General features: G+C 40.0%; 1 protein-coding gene across 9 annotated transcripts in view; it reads left to right on the top strand.

The window, feature by feature from the left end:
- The window catches only part of caskin1 (CASK interacting protein 1), a 333,760-nt gene that overhangs the window by 197,722 nt on the left and 114,632 nt on the right, over positions 1-21,406 (top strand). For all 9 annotated transcript variants that reach the window (XM_034189754.1, XM_034189755.1, XM_034189758.1 and 6 more), the window contains exon 2: positions 20,457-20,508. In XM_034189754.1, the coding sequence (XP_034045645.1) occupies positions 20,457-20,508 (52 nt within the window). The remainder of the gene's footprint in view (positions 1-20,456; positions 20,509-21,406) is intronic.

The following is a 21,406-nucleotide window of genomic DNA, read 5'->3' on the forward strand; positions in this document are numbered from 1 at the left end:
CAGGGAAGCAGAGAGATGACTAAAGTGGTCGCCAACAGCTCGCCCTGTGCTTCCCTAACAGACCCAGAATTTATATATAGATGGTAAATGGTCTGCATTTATGGAGCACTTTTTTCATCTGAATCAGTAGTTCAAACTACTTTACAATGATACCTCACATTCACACAGAGGCACACACACACACTGATGCCAGGGTGCTGCCATGCAAGGTGCTCACTACACACCAGGAGCAACTTGGGGATTAAGGACCTTGCCCAAGGGCACTTAGTGATTTTCCGGTCAGTCTGGGGTTTGAACCGAGGATCCTCTGGTGTCAAGCCCAACGCTAAACCACTAGATAAGCTAGATGTGGGAGGTGATAGTTAGACTGAGACCTGTTCCATTGCTATTAATATGATTTAAAAGGAAAGGAAACATAATTCCATCCTACAACAGTGTGCGGAGAATAAATGAGTCTGTAGTCTGGACTTGAATGACTTTACAGTCGCCAACTGTTTTATCCAGCATCGATTTATTTATTTATTTTTAAGACATTACTTTTGGCCACAGGTGCTGTGTGTGTGTGTGTGCACACTGTGAGCAGATGGCATGCATGCTACCTGCTCAAGAAGCTCAGAGCCACAACATATCGGTGAAAAAAATGGGGTCAGCTCGGCTCAAATGGCTCCTGTTGTGACCATGTTGTCACACACGTGCTGTACACGTTCATATGAAACCTACTTCACAGCAGCAGGTCAGGTCTCAATTAGGAGTTGTGCTGCTGAGCAGCATGATGTAGTTCCTGTTAGCTTTTTGCACCCAAGGTCCTTTGAACACAAACTTTTTGAGCCATCTTGTACACAAACACACCAGATGTAACTTTGTCTACAAATAAAAGCTCAGTTCAAATTGAACCGAGCAAGATTATGTGTTGGTAAAGTGCACAGTTTGAAGCAAAGCTGTATCTCTAATTCTGTCAAACTGGTTTCATCACAGGCTAAGAGGGTGCAGGTTTTCATTTCACCCGCACCCTCTTGGCTTGTTCTAGAACTATGTAATTATTCCAAATAATACGCATATGTTGTGGACATGAATGAGCGAAGCTCGTCAGCATCTCACTGTCATATAGGTCCTTCAGACTTTATTTATTTAAACAATTGTACGTTCATTAATATGCGCTGTCCCTGTCAAATAAACCAATAATGAAATGAAATGAAACTCCCCGCCTTTTTAAGCATTTCTCTTTATTTGCCTCTCACATGCCTGGAAAAGGTTCTCGCCATCTAACCATGTCCTGTAGGTCCTTCAGACTTTTTTCAGTAAAATGGTTCTTGGGAGCATGAGCATGACTGAAACCTTTTAGCTTCCCCCCTGCCTTTTTAAGCATTTTTCTTATTTTACCTTTCAGCTTCTGGAGGGGCTCTGCCCCCCATACTCCCCACCTTTTTAAACATTTTTCTTTTATTGTTTTTCAGCTGACCCCCCTAATTACAGCCCTCTTAACCCCCTGCCACTTTAAGCATTTTTTTTAATGTAGATCTAAATTAATATTCAAAGTTTTCAGCTAGTTGACAGTAGTGCTGTACAATATGGCCAAATTATCGTATCTCAATATTGTCATATAAATTGTAATGTAAATGTCACTTATATACATGCTGTCCATATTCTTGAGTCGCTTAGGTGGGTAGGGAGAGTTCCCATGGGATAAAAAAGCTTTAAAACAGACCGTCCCTGGTTCTCAAGACCAGGCACCTAAGTGGCTTGACTCTCTCTCTCTCTTTTTTTTTTCTTAAAGATATTTAGGTGTACCTTAGTAAACACTAGAAGAGTTTCACCTTAGATTTGGAATGTAGAAGATATACCTTACTGAATTTTTATATCAATATGACGATATGACTATGATTTGACACAAAGTGCAGCAACAGTGAAAATTAAACATTATTAAACAAAACAGTAATAATACCACACTCATTTTGCACTCAGCATTAAGGTTACGATACTGTGCCCTCCAAAAGTATTGGAACACTTGGAATTTCACACATTTTAATTTGTTTATGCCATTTTAAATACAAGAAATACAAAAAAATAAAGAATCAAAATTTCTAAAATTATCTTCCTCAAACTCAAACGAAAAGAAAATCTCTAAAACTTGCTAAAATCTGTAAATAATAATCAGTTTTATTGCCAGTTTTCTTTAGACAAGTCAGGGGATGGAAACATGAACATTTCCAAGTCATTGAATATGTGTTGGACTTTATTTACATCAATTATGAAGAAATACAAAAGTTTCTTTCACCAAAACATCAAATCTAAGCTTTCATCTCCAATGTACTTTCTGTCAAATTGTATCTGAACTTTCAGGTCTTCTTTTTAAGAAAATCCTCCTCTACACCACTTCATCAGGAAGCTGGATTTTATATTTTTAATTAATTTATATCAAGTTGTAGAGATTTGCTTTCTGTTTGAGTTAAGGAAGATAATTTTAGGGGAAAAAATGTATATAAATGTTTTGAGGGCAATTGAGAAACACTGAGGAGCAGCATCTTACATCTCATATATAGTGCAGCAGATAAAAGAATATTTAGAGTGGAATCCTGCAAATGGTGATACAAGCATCAAATTTGGCACAACTAATACATAGACATTAACTCTTTTGAAAAACTGATTGGCCATTTGAATTTTCAGTAGGCAGCCAGGTCGGGCTCAATTTAAGAATTACACAGGGGTAAAAATTAAAAGATGCTCCAAGAAAACTACACCACATTATTTGTCTGATCATAAAGATTCTAAAAAAGGTATATTTTGGACAATTTGTGACAGAATGTTATGAGGTAAAAGCAGCAAGAATGGTGACAAAGGTCAGTTTCAGTTTGTACAGGGGTCAAAAGTTAAAGTTGCTCCATTAATTTTGCTCCAGCTGTATTTGTGCTGAATTTGATGCTTGTATCACCATTTGAAGGATTGTTTCAGTTATCTGCTGCACTAATAAGCCAACAGAGCATCATTTACTCACCAATAAAAGTTTGGTGTGATTAGAAGTCCATAGCACATGTCTAGAATTAAGGATTGTCTGACTAAGAGCCAAAAAAAGTTTTTCAATAATTGCTATTTTGGAAACATGGCTAAATTATGTTAATGGTGATCTTGTACACTTGGATGATTATGATCTGTTCTCGGTAAATAGACAGACGAGAAGGGGCGAAGGTGTTGCGTTGTATGTAAGGTCAAATTACAATTGCAAACTTGTTAAGAATATGTCATTTGCAGTTGACAACATTATGGAGTGTGTTACCGCCAAAATTACATCTACAGATTCCATCATTCTTGTTGTTAGCTGCATTTACAGAGCTCCTGGAGAACATATCGACACTTTCGAGGATATAGTGATGGGAACATATAATAAAATTAATACCAACAACCATTTATTTATCTGTGGAGACTTTAATATAGATTTTTTAAATCCTCATAATCATCCACAAACCACCTCATTTATAAACTCTTGATATTGTTTGGGGCTGTATCCATCTATTATTCATCCAAGGAGAATAACTGTGAATTCAGCAACTCTCATTGATAATATTTTAACTAAAGTTACATTAGGTAATCTCAGTGGAGGACTACTGTTAAGTGATATTAGTGATCACTTGCCAGTTTTCACTGTTTTTGGATTGCTGCGTATGGGTAACCCCAAAGTGATACTCGAACCTTGACTAGAAAATTAACACCTGTAGCTATTGATAATTTAAGAGTGGAACTAACACTTCAGAACTGGAATGAAGTCTATATTGACGATATCTTCAGAATGCATGTAAAAAGAAAAATTTATTGTATAAACAGTTTATAAAATTAAGAACTAAGGAAGCTGAAAGCAAATATAAAACATATAAGAATAAATTAATAAACATTATGAGACTTATGCCACGTTCATACCGGGCGCGATCAGATGCCACAAATTTGCGGGGATCGCGTGGCGACGGATGCGCCACCATCGCTCGGTGTGTTGCTCTGCTTTTGCTGCGAAAATTCACCCCAGTGCGCTATCAAATAGGAGGAGCTTCCATTCCTCTCGCCGGCTCCGGTTGTCAGTCAAGTTAACATGACGGACCTTGATCACACAGAGCGAGTTGTTGTTTAAATCTCCCAATTCGGGGAGTATCATCATTTGCTGCAGGAGCTGCGTCTGGATGACGGCCGCTTTCAGCGGTCCTTCCGCCTTTGTGGGACCCAGTTGGAGGACCTCCTGTCCCGTTCACGTGCGCACATGTAAACAATAAAAAAAAAAAAAAGAAAGAAACGCCGCTGCTTGCTGTGGGGCTGCTGCTTGCTCTTCCCCAAAAAACTCTGTCATAATTGTGTTTAGAAACCAGTCACCATTTGCTTTATTACACATCTGTGTAGTTAATTCATAAAATAATCTCCACAGACGATTCACCCGCGCACGCACATAAAGAAAAAAAAAACTCTGCTGCTTGCTGTGGGGCTGCTGCTCGCTCTCCAAAACTCTTGTCATAATTGTGAAATAAAGGACAAAAGGGACATAAGTCCTGCTCACAGGCTGGCTACCAGAGACAGGACATGTTCACATCCTCAGTCAAACTCCAGACATCTCCACGTCACGACATATTCAGTCCGATTGGTCATTGTGGCGCAACAAGACAAAAAAGTTCAGATTTTTCAACTTGGGGAGGAGAGCAACACGACGTGCCGCGATGCAATATCCCGCCACAAACGCGCCAGTCGCTCAAAATCGCTTCACTCGCGTCGCTTCAGTCGCATCGCGCTGCGTGGCTTGGCGCCAAAGCGCCTCATTCCATCGGGATTACATGGCAATCTGTCGCTGCTGACACTCGCGTCGCGCCTGGTGTAAACGGCACATTAGTAGGAATAGATATTACAGTGAGTTACTTGAAAAAAAAAATAGAACCAATCGGACCGGGAGTGACATGTTTAGCCGCACGTTCTCCTTGAATTGCTGGCTGTCTGAGTGGTGTCCAAAAAATGAGGTGGGCTTCATAGATAATTGGCAAAGCTTCTGGGGAAAACCTGGTCTTGTTAGGAGAGACGGCATCCATCCCACTTTGGATGGAGCAGCTCTCATTTCTAGAAATCTGGCCAATTTTCTTAAATCCTCCAAACCGTGACTATCCAGGGTTGGGACCAGGAAGCAGAGTTGTAGTCTTACACACCTCTCTGCAGCTTCTCTCCCCCTGCCATCCCCTCATTACCCCATCCCCGTAGAGACGGTGCCTGATCCCAGACCACCAACAACCAGCAAAAATCGATTTAAGCATAAAAATTCAAAAAGAAAAAATAATATAGCACCTTCAACTGAACCACAGACTAAAACAGTTAAATGTGGTCTATTAAACATTAGGTCTCTCTCTTCTAAGTCCCTGTTAGTAAATGATATAATAATTGATCAACATATTGATTTATTCTGCCTTACAGAAACCTGGTTACAGCAGGATGAATATGTTAGTTTAAATGAGTCAACACCCCCGAGTCACACTAACTGCCAGAATGCTCATAGCATGGGCCGAGGCGGAGGATTAGCAGCAATCTTCCATTCCAGCTTATTAATTACTCAAAAACCAGACAGAGCTTTAATTCATTTGAAAGCTTGACTCTTAGTCTTGTCCATCCAAATTGGAAGTCCCAAAAACCAATTTTATTTGTTATTATCTATCGTCCACCTGGTCGTTACTGTGAGTTTCTCTGTGAATTTTCAGACCTTTTGTCTGACTTAGTGCTTAGCTCAGATAAGATAATTATAGTGGGTGATTTTAACATCCACACAGATGCTGAGAATGACAGCCTCAACACTGCATTTAATCTATTATTAGACTCAATTGGCTTTGCTCAAAATGTAAATGAGTCCACCCACCACTTTAATCATATCTTAGATCTTGTACTGACTTATGGTATGGAAATTGAAGACTTAACAGTATTCCCTGAAAACTCCCTTCTGTCTGATCATTTCTTAATAACATTTACATTTACTCTGATGGACTACCCAGCAGTGGGGAATAAGTTTCATTACACTAGAAATCTTTCAGAAAGCGCTGTAACTAGGTTTAAGGATATGATTCCTTCTTTATGTTCTCTAATGCCATATACCAACACAGTGCAGAGTAGCTACCTAAACTCTGTAAGTGAGATAGAGTATCTCGTCAATAGTTTTACATCCTCATTGAAGACAACTTTGGATGCTGTAGCTCCTCTGAAAAAGAGAGCTTTAAATCAGAAGCGCCTGACTCCGTGGTATAACTCACAAACTCACAGCTTAAAGCAGATAACCCATAAGTTGGAGAGGAAATGGAGTCTCACTAATTTAGAAGATCTTCACTTAGCCTGGAAAAGAGTCTGTTGCTCTATAAAAAAGCCCTCCGTAAAGCTAGGACATCTTACTACTCATCACTAATTGAAGAAAATAAGAACAACCCCAGGTTTCTTTTCAGCACTGTAGCCAGGCTGACAAAGAGTCAGAGCTCTATTGAGCCGAATATTCCTTTAACTTTAACTAGTAATGACTTCATGACTTTCTTTGCTAATAAAATTTTAACTATTAGAGAAAAAATTACTCATAACCATCCCAAAGACGTATCGTTATCTTTGGCTGCTTTCAGTGATGCCGGTATTTGGTTAGACTCTTTCTCTCCGATTGTTCTGTCTGAGTTATTTTCATTAGTTACTTCCTCCAAACCATCAACATGTCTATTAGACCCCATTTGTTGTGTGGGCCACCAGAAGAGGAGGTACTGCTGGCCCACCACCAGAGGGCGCCCTGCCTGAAGTGCGGGCTTCAGGCACGAGAGGGCGCAGTCGCCTCACAGGAGCAGCCAGGGTGACAGCTGTCACGCATCACCTGCAACAGCTGTTACCCATCATCTGATCAGCAGGGGAATATCAGCAGGACGACGCCTCCACCTCTTTGCCGAGATATCGTTCTACCTGGAAGGTAACGTGCTCAGCTGACTGGTTAACAGTGATCTTTTGTGACTTTTGTGAGTTGTTTAGCTGACTCCTTTTCCAACGAGTGGTGGAGGTAGTTTTCCTGCCGTACGGATTCCTGGGTGCAGACGCACCCACATTTAATTGTTCTTTTGTTCCTCGCCAGCAGTACCAGGTCCGACACGCGAAGGCAGTGGCCACCTGGGAGTTCGGGACTTGGCGGCTCCAGTATTCCCGGGGTCTGGTGGTGGAGGAAATCGTGTGGTTCCGGTTCTGCTTTGGACCGACGTCTCCTATCTTCGAGCCTGCCCACACGACACCTTTTGTGATTTGGCTTTTGTCTATTGTTGTAATCTGATTGTATTTGTTGTGCCCATTCACAACAGTAAAGTGTTGTTATTTGACCTCATCCATTGTCCGTTCATTTGCGCCCCCTGTTGTGGGTCCGTGTACCTACACTTTCCCAACACCATTCCTACCAGGCTGCTCAAAGAAGCCCTACCATTATTTAATGCTTCGATCTTAAATATGATCAATCTATCTTTATTAGTTGGCTATGTACCACAGGCTTTTAAGGTGGCAGTAATTAAACCATTACTTAAAAAGCCATCACTTGACCCAGCTATCTTAGCTAATTATAGGCCAATCTCCAACCTTCCTTTTCTCTCAAAAATTCTTGAAAGGGTAGTTGTAAAACAGCTAACTGATCATCTGCAGAGGAATGGTCTATTTGAAGAGTTTCAGTTAGGTTTTAGAATTCATCATAGTACAGAAACAGCATTAGTGAAGGTTACAAATGATCTTCTTATGGCCTCAGACAGTGGACTCATCTCTGTGCTTGTTCTGTTAATTATGGAGTTCCACAAGGTTCTGTGCTAGGACCAATTTTATTCACTTTATACATGCTTCCCTTAGGCAGTATTATTAGACGGCATTGCTTAAATTTTCATTGTTACGCAGATGATACCCAGCTTTATCTATCCATGAAGCCAGAGGACACACACCAATTAGCTAAACTGCAGGATTGTCTTACAGACATAAAGACATGGATGACCTCTAATTTCCTGCTTTTAAACTCAGATAAAACTGTAGTTCCTAGGGTTTGTAAGAGTAGAATGGGAGGCAGAGCCTTCAGCTTTCAGGCTCCTCTCCTCTGGAACCAGCTCCCAATTCAGATCAGGGAGACAGACACCCTCTCTACTTTTAAGATTAGGCTTAAAACTTTTCTTTTTGCTAAAGCTTATAGTTAGGGCTGGATCAGGTGACCCTGAACCATCCCTTAGTTACGCTGCTATAGACTTAGACTGCTGGGGGGTTCCCATGATGCACTGAGTGTTTCTTTCTCTTTTTGCTCTGTATGCACCACTCTGCATTTAATCATTAGTGATTGATCTCTGCTCCCCTCCACAGCATGTTTTTTTCCTGGTTCTCTCCCTCAGCCCCAACCAGTCCCAGCAGAAGACTGCCCCTCCCTGAGCCTGGTTCTGCTGGAGGTTTCTTCCTGTTAAAAGGGAGTTTTTCCTTCCCACTGTTGCCAAGTGCTTGCTCACAGGGGGTCGTTTTGACCGTTGGTGTTTTTACGTAATTATTGTATGGCCTTGCCTTACAATATAAAGCGCCTTGGGGCAACTGTTTGTTGTGATTTGGCGCTATATAAATAAAATTGATTTGATTTGATTTAAATGAGATAATAAAAAAGAAGAAAATTACTAGGGATTATCCTCCATTTTTTTTATTCAGATAATAACACCATGGTTGATGCAAATAAATGTATTGCTGATCATTTTAATGAATACTTTGTTAATGTGGGGAAGAACCTTGCAAGTAGTATTGAATCTACGAGTAATAATTCTTTTATTAACAATAATACATTCAATAAACCTGTGTCAATGTTTATTGGTGGAATCAACAAAAAAAGGAAATAATTGATTTGGTTCATAATTCTAAAAGTAAGAAATCGACTGTCTATAATAATCTGGATATGGCTTTATTGAAAATAATTATTGATTGTATAGTGAAAACCTTTCAACCACATTTGCAATATGTCATTAAGTACTGGTAAATTTCCCTCTCAAATGAAAATAGCTAAAGTAATACCCTTGTTTAAAACCGGTGACAAACATGTTTTTTTCTAATTATAGACCCATTTCACTCCTACCACAATTTTCCAAAATTCTAGAAAAAAATATTTTCTAAGAGATTGCATGACTATTTATTAAAGCATGAGATACTTTGTGATGAGCAATATGGATTCAGAAAATCTTGGACTACATCACTGGCATTGATGGATTTTGTTGAAAGTATAACGACGGCAGTTGATAGAAAACAATATGCAGTTGGCGTTTTCTTTGATCTACAGAAAGCGGGGAATCATGCAATATTACTAACTAAATTACAAACATATGAGATCAGAGGTGTTGCATATGACTGGATAGCAAGTTATTTACAGGAAAGATTTCAGTATGTTCAGTTCAATAACACTGACTCTGTACTCTTGTGGAGTGCCGCAGGGCTCTGTGCTTGGTCCCTTGTTGTTTATTTTTTTTATTTTTATATATTAATGATATAGGTTGGGTGTCGCAATCACTAAAGTGTATTTTATTTGCAGATGATACAACTGTCTTCAGTAGTTGTGATAATCTAAAACAGCTTCTGGACATGGTGGAGAATGAGTTGAACAAGTTTAAGGCTTGGTTTGATGCTAATAAATTGTGACTCCACCTTGGGAAAACTAAATGTAATATATTTGGAAATAAACAAGTACCTAAATGTAAAAACCTTACTATAAACAATATGGACATAGAAGGAGTAACGGAGAACAAATTCCTAGGCGTTGTAAGTGATAACAAACTCAGCTGGAAACCACATATAAATTATATCAAATTGAAATGTCATCTATTGCCATTTTGTATAAAACTAAAGACATACTTTCACAAAAAGGGTTACTTACTTTATATCACTCCTTGATAACTCCATACATGACATATTGTGCTGAGATGCGGGGAAACACTTACAAATCAAATACTAATCAAATATTTCTTTTACAAAAATGAGCTATAAGAATCATCTGCAATAAACATTACCGTGAACCAACACATTCTCTATTTGTGTCTTTAAATTTATTAAAATTCAGAGATTTGGTGGATTACATCACAATTCAAACTTTATTTAAAGCAAAAAGCCAAGCCTTACCGAGACATGTCCAGAATCTGTTCAGATTGAGGGAATCCAGTTACAGTTTACCAGGTTGTACAATTTTTAAGAAACCACCAGTAAGAACAAATGCAAAGGGTTTTTGTGTGACTGTGATTGGGGTGAAGAAATGGAATGAATGTCCGACAGAGATTAGAATGTGTGGTACTTTAGTATTTTTCAAGAGATTATTTAAAAAGAATATTATAATAAGGTATTACAGTGAAGAAAATATGATTTGAATTATAGGTATTGTTTAATTATGGACAAATATATGCATATATGTGTGTGTGTGGACATGTTTGTTTGTTTGTTTGTTTGTGTGAGTGTATGAATATGTGAGTCTGTGTCTGCGTAATGATATGTGTTTACGAGTCTGTGAGTATGAGTGAATATAAATGTTAGATTTGTGGTATAAGGGGTGGGCGTGATAAGCTCTGCTTCAACCCACTCCCTTTCGGACACATGGGGTTTGTTTTTTGGTTAATATTATTGTTATTTTGTTATAATGTTATATTGGTTTGTTTATTGTTTTTGTTAAATTGTTATATTATTAACACGTGTGCCGAATAAATAAACTCATTCATTCATTCATTCATTTGAATGGATGACATTAATTTATGCCGAAAACACAACCTGATTAACAGGTAAGAAATTTTTATCAGTTTTTTACGTCAGAGAGCGTTTAGGTGCATTTGGGTGGAAAAAAGTCTTACTTGTTAACACGTCGTGGATCAGTTGTTTTTAGCGAGGACACACAGAGCTGTTCAGAGTTTTAAATAACGGGTGAAAAAGGTGTAAAAATGTTATAAAGCTTAGTGCAGGTGTGCTGTCATCACCGCACTTTGAGAGATAATGACTGTTTTTTTTCCACTCGAAGCTGCAGTGCAAAACCGTGGCTTAAAAGCTTTCAGTTCACTGAAAGCGGGCAAAGTAGGGAGTTCAGTTGAACCCCGACCTCCTGCTCAGGTGCCGGTTTAATGCTGCGATCGACCCGCATTGCAAAAACAATAGTAACGCACAGAGACTTGGAGAAGTAACTTTAATCTGATTACTGATTTGGAAAGATTAATGTGTTAGATTATTTTACTGTTACTGGAAAAAAGCGGTCAGATTAGAGTAACAGATTAGAGTTACCACCATCTCTGTCAGTACCATACTGTTTGTATTTCTTTAATAACTGAGGTAAATGAAGTCCAAGAAATAATCAGTGTCTTGTAAATGTTCATGTATCCATCCCTCAACTTGTCTGAAGAAAGCAGGATGTAAAAGTGATGGTTCATATGTGTTATAATAAAAGGTGCACTTATTTAGGCACACCATCATTTTGGCTTTTCTATTTTTATTTATTTTTATTTTAATTCATGATGCACTGTAGAGATTACTTTTCCACTGAGTTTAAAGGGTATCATTTTAGAAATTTTAACGTAAAAGTCAGATTTTTTTTTTTTTTTGGATGTCATAAAAAATTCAAATGTAACATCTCAAAGGCACACAAGTATTTTTACATCACTGTACGAGGTCTGTCAATAAAGTATCGTACCTTTTTATTTTTTTCAAAAACTATATGGATTTCATTCATATGTTTTTACGTCAGACAAGCTTGAACCCTCGTGCGCATGCGTGAGTTTTTCCACGCCTGTCGGTGACATCATTCGCCTGTGAGCACGCCTTGTGGAAGGAGTGGTCTCGCCCCTTCGTCGGATTTTCATTGTCTGGAAATGGCGGAATAATTTGGATTTTTTTTTCCATCAGAATTTTTTCAGAAGCTGTTAGAGACTGGCACCTGGAAACCATTTGAAACATTTATCTGGCTTTCGGTGAAAATTTTACGGGCTTCACAGAGAATAAGCAGTGTTACTACAGCTTTAAGGACGGCTTTAAGGATGCTCGGTGTGCCGCGCTTCAAGCTGCGACGACGAGGCAGAAAACACCAGATCATTTCTAAGCTGATGGCTCTGTGGATACGAGACCGTCGTGTGCACTTTCTCTGGTTATCACAAGAGCTGTCATGGGACAAGTTGGGACATGCCTATCTCGGCTTTCAATGCTTACCAATCCAGTAAGTATCAGAGAAATTGTGGAGAGCTGGGCATGTCCTAACTTGTCCCATGACACGCCGAAACGGAGGTGTTCCTTTGTCTCGCTCAAACAGCGAATTGGTCGTTACGCACGAAACGTCCGCGCAGCTTTCCATGACAAAATCTCTTGTTAAAAGTGAAATCTGCCGGAAAATGTCTGATGTCCAGCTCTTGTGATAACCAGAGAAAGTGCACACGACGGTCTCGTATCCACAGAGCCATCAGCTTAGAAATGATCTGGCGCTTTCTGCCTCGTCGTCGCAGCTCAGAGCACGGCGCACCATGCGCCGTTGTGGGCCGTCCTTAAAGCTGTAGTAACAGTCCTTAATCTCTGTGAAGCCCGTAAAATTTTCACCGAAAAACAACCGAATCTTCAAAATGGTTTCCAGCTGGTTGTCTGGCAGAGCTCCTGAAAAAAATTTCATGGAACAAAGCGGCAGTAGCTCAGCTGTTTGCTGAGAATGAAAATCCGACGAGGGGGCGGGATCACTCCTTCCACAAGGCGTGCTCACAGGCGAATGACGTCACCGACAGGCGTGGAAAAACTCAGGCATGCGCATGAGGGTTCAAGCTTGTCTGATGTAAAGACATATGAATGAAATCCATATAGTTTTTGAAAAAAATAAAAAGGTACGATACTTTATTGACAGACCTCGTATATATAGTTCAGCAGCATCTCAGTTGAAGTCACTAAAGGTTTGTGGCAGTGACTCAGACTGGCTTGTCCTGTCGGTTTGTTAAAGTACGCTTGAGCAAGGCAGTAAAGTCTTAACTTTTCCTGGTTGTCACTCAGCTCTTGGCATTTTCTGGACATAAGTTTGATCTAAATGTTTGTGTGATTGATTTGTCTCCTGGTGCTGTTGTAATCAGTGTTCATAAATGGCTGCAATGCTGTACGTCTGTAGTTCCTCGTCCTGTGTGTTTGTGTGTGTGATGTACAGTGTTATTGGCAGAGCTCACACTGTGACCTGCTTTGTCCTGAACAACAACTCTCACAAAGCTTTTGTCCTTATGTGAAGACATGCGGACGGGTGGCCTTGTTTTTTTATGATGTCAGAAATTGACGTTTTTGAATTCAAAATGAAACAGTAATTTAAATGTTTATGTCATAATGTTGATGATTGTGTGAAAGATTAAAATTGACATCAGAGTTTTGTTTGATGTTTTAATTCTTCTGGATAATATTCAGTATGATTGAAAGTAATTTTCAGTCATACTAATTTTCATAAACACATTTGTTGTATGTGTTAGCAATTTTGAGCTATTGATAAAAAAAGTGATCTAATAGATTTAAACTTATTGGTTATTGCTCATCAGTTTGTTGATTTTCACAAAAACAACCATGAACAGTTTTTGTCATCAATTAATTTCAGTCATGAAGAATAACTTTTTCAGTTCCATTTGAGGATTTATATGTTTTAACCACTTTTGAACTGTCCTATGTGAAAAATAAAATGATATAAATGGCTTTTAAATATTTCCAAACTGATGTGTAAGTAGTTGAAAACACAACTACTACACTATTTTAAAGTTATGTGGCAAAAACAGGAAGAATTCTGTTGTGTAGGTTTGTTTGCGGGCAGCACGGTGGCTTAGTGTTTAGCACTGTTGCCTCACAGCAAGAAGGTCATAGGATTGACTCCCACCTGTGGCCTTCCTGTGTGGAGTTTGAGTAAGCGGTTGAAGATGAGTGAGTGAGGTTTGTTTATGGTTACTAACACTCAAAACGATTTGATTTTTTTTTTTTTTTTTGTTTTTTTTTACAAAGCAATTTTCAGTATCAATCATTTTCCAGTAAAAGAAGAGTTGAACAAATGCCAGTGTTGATCCAAATATAGTTTTGAATTTTGCTTTTTCCCTGTTTCCTTTAATTTCTTTAACACTGCAATATCAGTTCTCCTTTGATGTCATATTTATTTGTTCCTTTTTTATGACTTCACTAAGACATGATTTGTGGACTTTGAGGCATGGAATGGCACAAGAAGAAAGGAGCACATAATAAAGCAGGGATGGAAGGGTGAAGGGAAAAGTCGGAACAGGGAAATGAGGACGGATCGATGAGGGCTAAGACTTCAGGTCTGCTTTCAAAGAGCACTCCAGAGTCCAAGACTCTATTTTCCATCTGTGCTGCCAGAGAGAACAGAGAAAAGACAGGAGCACGGCACAGAATGGAGGGAGGAGGGGGCTCGTGGGAGGAAAGATATACAGATAGCTTGTGTTTATAAAACAGAACTAAAAAAAGGCGTGGGATGGAGTAGCATTTGAGTTGACCTTGACCTTTAAAACACTGCAAAATGATAATTTCTGACTATTGGTCTGTCTCATTTACAATCTTTCATTCCTGGAAGAAAATGCATGTTTGTCCTTGGTCTTTAGTGTAATTATATATAGTGGTTTTATCATCATAGCCTACTTTTTCAGACCTTGACTTCAAAAAAGCATCATACTATCATCATACCCTAATTTGAGAAGTGTGTGTGTGTGTGTGTGTGTGTGTGTGTGTGTGTGTGTGTGTGTGTGTGTGTGTGTGTGTGTGTGTGTGTGTGTGTGTGTGTGTGTGTGTGTGTGTGTGTGTGTGTGTGTGTGTGTGTGTGTGTGCGCGCTTGTGTATGTTCTCCCTTTGTTTGCGTGGGTTCTCTCTGGGTGCTCCGGCTTCCTCCTGCATCCAAAGACATGTAGGTTAGGTTGATTGGAAACTTAAAATTGTCCGTAGGTGTGCGTGTGGGTGTGTGTTTGTCTAAATGTGGCCCTGCGACATACTTGCGTCCTGTCCAGGGTGAACTCCACCTCACACCCTATGACTGCTGGGATAGGCTCCAGTGCCCCCCCACCCCACCCCCGGTGACCCTGGAGTAAGCGGTTGAAGATGTGTGTGTGTGTGTGTGTGTGTGTGTGTGTGTTTGATTGCTTGTTTGTTTGTTCCACAACTCCTCCAGGGTGGTGAGAATTTCCTACAGGCTTGCTGAAGGCATGTAGGTTGACCTCAGAATTGCCCTTAACGGGATTATTTTGTCAGAAGTCAAGGTGATTGGGGTTAAAGGTAAGAAACTGTGATTTTTTTAAATGTATTTTTTTCACCCTGATGTCCACCAGACATGCTGCACATATGTAGGTGGGGTCTAAAATTACCCAGGTCACATCAAATTCACCAAAGGTCAATTACTGAGGTCAAGGTCATGCCTGTCTGTTTGTTTGTTGGCCTACGCCTCCCAGGTCCTTTTGCTGATTCTTTTTTTTTTTCAAACTTCAAATGTCAATGAAGGCAACCCTGTGTTTTCCATGAAAAAAAAATTGCCAAATGTCCAGGTCAAGGAAATTGATTTTCATTATACTTAAATAAATTATTATTTATTATTTATATTTATATATATTTATTTAATTATTATATTAAATAAATTATACTTTATGTAGGTGAATTTGCAAATCGTCTCTACAAGGCAGTCATGGTGTAGAAAGGTGGCAGGAGTAATTTACACTCAACAAAAATATAAACGCAACACTTTTGGTTTTGCTCCCATTTTGTATGAGATGAACATCACCATTTCCCTCAAATATTGTTCACAAACCAGTCTAAATGTGTGACAGTGAGCACTTCTCCTTTGCTGAGATAATCCATCCCACCTCACAGGTGTGCCATATCAAGATGCTGATTAGACACCATGATTAGTGCACAGGTGTGCCTTAGACTGCCCACAACAAAAGGCCACTCTGAAAGGTGCAGTTTTATCACCCAGCACAATGCCACAGATGTTGCAAGATTTGAGGGAGCGTGCAATTGGCATGCTGACAGTAGGAATGTCAACCAGAGCTGTTGCTCGTGTATTGAATGTTCATTTCTCTACCATAAGCCGTCTCCAAAGGCGTTTCAGAGAATTTGGCAGTACATCCAACCAGCCTCACAACCGCAGACCACATGTAACCACACCAGCCCAGGACCTCCACATCCAGCATGTTCACCTCCAAGATCGTCTGAGACCAGCCACTCGGACAGCTGCTGAAACAATCGGTTTGCATAACCAAAGAATTTCTGCACAAACTGTCAGAAACCGTCTCAGGGAAGCTAATCTGCATGCTCGTCGTCCTCATCGGGGTCTCGACCTGACTCCAGTTAGTCGTCGTAACCGACTTGAGTGGGCAAATGCTCACATTTGCTGGCATTTGGCACGTTGGAGAGGTGTTCTCTTCACGGATGAATCCCGGTTCACACTGTTCAGGGCAGATGGCAGACAGCGTGTGTGGCATCGTGTGGGTGAGCGGTTTTCTGATGTCAATGTTGTGGATCGAGTGGCCCATGGTGGCGGTGGGGTTATGGTATGGGCAGGCGTCTGTTATGGACGAAGAACACAGGTGCATTTTATTGATGGCATTTTGAATGCACAGAGATACCGTGACGAGATCCTGAGGCCCATTGTTGTGCCATACATCCAAGAACATCACCTCATGTTGCAGCAGGATAATGCACGGCCCCATGTTGCAAGGATCTGTACACAATTCTTGGAAGCTGAAAATGTCCCAGTTCTTGCATGGCCGGCATACTCACCGGACATGTCACCCATTGAGCATGTTTGGGATGCTCTGGACCAGCGTATACGACAGCGTGTACCAGTTCCTGCCAATATCCAGCAACTTCGCACAGCCATTGAAGACGAGTGGACCAACGTTCCACAGGCCACAATTGACAACCTGATCAACTCTATGCGAAGGAGATGTGTTGCACTGCATGAGGCAAATGGCGGTCACACCAGATACTGACTGGTATCCCCCCCCAATAAAACAAAACTGCACCTTTCAGAGTGGCCTTTTATTGTGGACAGTCTAAGGCACACCTGTGCACTAATCATGGTGTCTAATCAGCATCTTGATATGGCACACCTGTGAAGTGGGATGGATTATCTCAGCAAAGGAGAAGTGCTCACTATCACAGATTTAGACTGTTTTGTGAACAATATTTGAGGGAAATGGTGATATTGTGTATGTGGAAAAAGTTTTAGATCTTTGAGTTCATCTCATTCAAAATGGGAGCAAAACCAAAAGTGTTGCGTTTATATTTTTGTTGAGTGTATGATAGAAGGGTATTTGCAAGAGTGAAAAGGGAAAGTTTACAAGACGGTCCTGAGACCAGCTGTGTTGTACGGGTTACAAAACGACAGCAGGGAGAGCTGAAAATGCTGTAGTTCTCCATGGGAGTGATGAGGATGGTCATGGTCAGGAATGAGTTTATCAGAGCAGGTAGTACTGTTTGGAAACAAGGTGAGTGAGGTGAGACTGAGATGTTTTGAACATGTGCAGAGGAGGAATGCAGGATATATCTGGAGAACAATGCTGAGGATGGAGCCACTGGGCAGCAGGAGAATAGGGTGTGACACAAGAATATGCAGAGGACAGAGTGAGATGGAGACGACTGATCTGCTGAGGTGACCATTTATTTATAGTGTATGATGTACACGTAGTACTCTAACCTATTTGAGTTTTACTTATGTGCAGCTGTCAGGTGGTTTTAGAACTCCCACATTGTATAGCTGCTCAGTGTATCATGAATATCCAGTCTGTCAAGGACTGTGGTAAGATTAACGCTAGCTTGGGAGAAAGGCTTTACGATTAGGCTTTACCTTCACCCAGGTCTAAAAATGGCTAAATTTGTGTTTTTAGCCACCTTTCACCATTTACTTCAGCCATAGTACCCAAATAAAACCAAAGTGTCCAACAAAATGCCTCAACAACTTACTTACTTTGAAGTTAAGGTCAAATTTGAGTTAAAAAGTCCTGAAAAACACTTTTGTTGTCTTAACTGGTCCCCTAGTGGATCTAGTCTCATAAAGCTGGTTATCACTTGTTGTTGGTTCGGGAATTAGTGTTGGTTTTGCTCTGGTTCCTGTCTGGTTGTGTTAAACATGTTGAACTCTACCTGACTTACTGTGCTGAAGTTTGGGGCAACAATTATAAAACTACAGTGCAACTATTATTCATTCTTCAAAAAAGAGCATTGAGGACAATCCATAATGCAGGTTATTGAGACCACACCAACCCATTGTTCATTAAATCTCAGATATTAAAACTACACGATATGATTTTGTTCAAGATTGTTCAATTAATGTACAAAGTGAAAAATAAACAAGTGCCCTTTAGAATTCAAGAATTTTTTGCTGAGAGAGAGGGAAAATATAATTTACGGGGATTGTATCATTTTAAAATTACTGGTACTCGGACGACCAGGAAAGGTTTCTGTGTCTCCATGTGTGGCCCTAGAATATGGAATAATCTGACGGATGAACTCAAACGATGTCCAAATATCAATCACTTTAAAAATCAATATAAAGACATGATGTTTTCAAGATATGTACCTGCTGAAGAAGGATGAGTTTTGTGTGTTGCTAGTTGTAAATGTAACTTTGTAAATGTGAATTTGTTTGGTAGCATTTGGATTGTGTCCTTTAAGCTGAAGAGTTTTAAGTGGTTGAAAATGGGAGTGGGAATAGATGGGCTTTTTACCCCCCCCCACTCCTTTTGGACTAGATAATTGTATTTTTGGTTAAAGGGGTAGGCCTTAATAAGCTTTACTTCTGCCTTTACGTTTGAGGCACACGGATGCATTGTTAATCCATTTTCTTTCTTCGTTATAAGTTTTTTTGTTGTTGTTTTGGACTGTGTGTGCTGAATAAATTCATTCATTCATTCATTCATTCATTCATTCATTCATTCAGCTGTTGTTCTTTTCTTCGGAGATGCCAAAGCTGATCAGTGATTTTGTAATGTGTTCATGTTTTATTCTAAAGGCTTGATTTTGTTTGGTTTCTCTGACCTCTGCATATTTTGCATCTTCATTGTGCCCACAACCGGTGATAGCAGCTGTATATCAGTTTCTGTGGTGTTACACTGCTGTCACAGCGTGCCTGCGTGCATGCATGCACACACACGTGCACACACATACATGCATGTGCATTGAATGTCTGCATTTATCAGCCAGAAACAGCCTGTTAGGAAATCAATGTTGCTCTTGCAGTCGTGCTGGGAGCCGTCTCCTCCACAATAGAGGGACTGTCCGGTTTCCTGCATCCTGCAGGGAGTGTGTGTGAGTGTGCACGTGTGAGGACAGAGAGAATGTGAGTGGAACTTGAGGAAAACTGTGCTAAATTACTGCATGTGTGTGCAGATTTCTGCTTTCAGCCTCCTATATGTACATTGCATAAACCTGATGGTGTGTGTTGAACTGTCAGTAAATAAACAAAGAAATAAACAAATAAACTTAAATTTTTAATTCATGCCTCACTCATCCTGAAGTGTCCACACCAGGATGTTTTATTTATTTATTTATTTATTTTTGCATTTCATGGGTGAGTGAGGTCAGTCCTCATTTGCACATGTATACACAGGTATAAACAAAAGCTACACTTTGAAATCTGAAAAGCCTCTAGGGTCCTCCTAAATCTTTTTATCAGCACAGTTTTGATCAGAGCATGAGACTAAGATGAAGTGTATATATATTTGAATGACCTCATGGCCCACCTTGCAGCACCTTCACAGCTCACCAGGTGGCCACAGCCCACACTCTGGGAATCAATGCCCACAACACGAGATTGAGATAAAAATGTCAACATATATGACCGTCTGAAACTACACTGACATCTTTTCTGTTTACACCTGCTGTTGGATATTTTCATCTTAATATTTTAAATATCGTCACCTTCCTAAAATAATGGTCTAAGTCATGATTTAGACCATTATTTTAGGAAGGTGACAATATCACATGTACGGTATATTAATTTTCATTTGTTGTGTGCGCTCATTTAAAAAATGCCGTTTTATTGTTGTTGACTGTACTTTATGAAGTGATGCTGTTTGTGTTAATGTTTGAAAGTGATAAGCAAATACACTATTATTATCATTTTTATTATAATTCTTAGTATATAATGAAAATGAATGTCATGATGATGTAATATAAGACAAATGTGTTTTTGATCAAGATGAATGTTCAACAGGTTAATAACCATGACCTATGTCAAATTGGTATTGTAAAGCACTTTGAAATGACTCATTTTGAAAAGCTTTTTACTGTAGTTTGATTTGTAAAACTGAAGAAAATAAGAAAACTGTGGAAATGTGAAATCTTGCAAATGGCGCACTTACAGCTTTAAGAAAGCGCGAAAATATCAAATATGATTATGAATTTTAACAACTTTAATGCTGCTGCTTTTTTGAATATTTGACTTGCACAATGAAAACATGAATTGATTTTCTCCCTTATTTCTGTTTCAGAGCTCCTCGGATCTGCAAAGAAAGTGAACGTCAACTTCCAGGACACAGATGGGTGAGTTATCCCCTAACCCCCCCACCCTTGTGCTCCATCCCAATTTAAATTATAGCAGCATTATCATCATTTTCTTTTGTCTGGATAATTGTAAGTCCCTTCGGCTGCTCCCTTGTGTGCACTTGGGGTTGCCACAGCAAATCCAAGGTGGATCTGCATGTTGAATTGGCACAAGTTTTACGCCGGATGCCCTTCCTGACGCAACTCCACGTTACATGGAGAAATGTGGCAGGGGTGGGATTTGAACCCAGAACCTTTTGAACTGAAACCAAGCGCATTAAAAGCGAGAGGATTACCCTGGATAGTGTTTGACTAAAGTTCAGTGTGTAAGGGTATTAGACAGAGAGTGCCCTGTGAGAGCCCATTCGATCCCTCTCATGACAGGTGTCGGCCAAATTCCAGGTGATACACAAGAAGATTCAACACCACTTGCTGGACAATTAGAAAATGTGGGGCCATTCGTGCTGTCAGCACGAAAATAGTGACCATGCGACCACTTTCGAGCTGGCTGTGGAATTTGTCTAAGTGCCCCACTGTGTGCTTGCTGTCATCACGTGGCAATACATAAAACATATTTCGCTTTTGCGATGGGCTGGAGCGCGAGCACAGCGCCGGCATTGACAGGCTGTCCCAGGTGAAATGGACCGTCAGATCATGTGGACACGCAGCCAGCAATCTGAATGTCATGTCTGTCTGACACGCACGTGTCCGACCTGACACATGTGTCCAGTGCGCAGCGTGCCGCAGGACTATCATGACAAGCCAACAGTGCGACAAATACGCCACTTTCAGTCACGTATCACCAAAAATACGCCGTAACAAACACCGTTTTGTCAGTTACTACGGCGTTTTTGTTGTTTTTTAATGTAATTAAGACTGAAAACTTTCTCTTTGTCTA

The sequence above is a fragment of the Thalassophryne amazonica genome, chromosome 16 (genome assembly GCF_902500255.1).
Source record: "Thalassophryne amazonica chromosome 16, fThaAma1.1, whole genome shotgun sequence".
NCBI classification, from domain to species: domain Eukaryota; kingdom Metazoa; phylum Chordata; class Actinopteri; order Batrachoidiformes; family Batrachoididae; genus Thalassophryne; species Thalassophryne amazonica.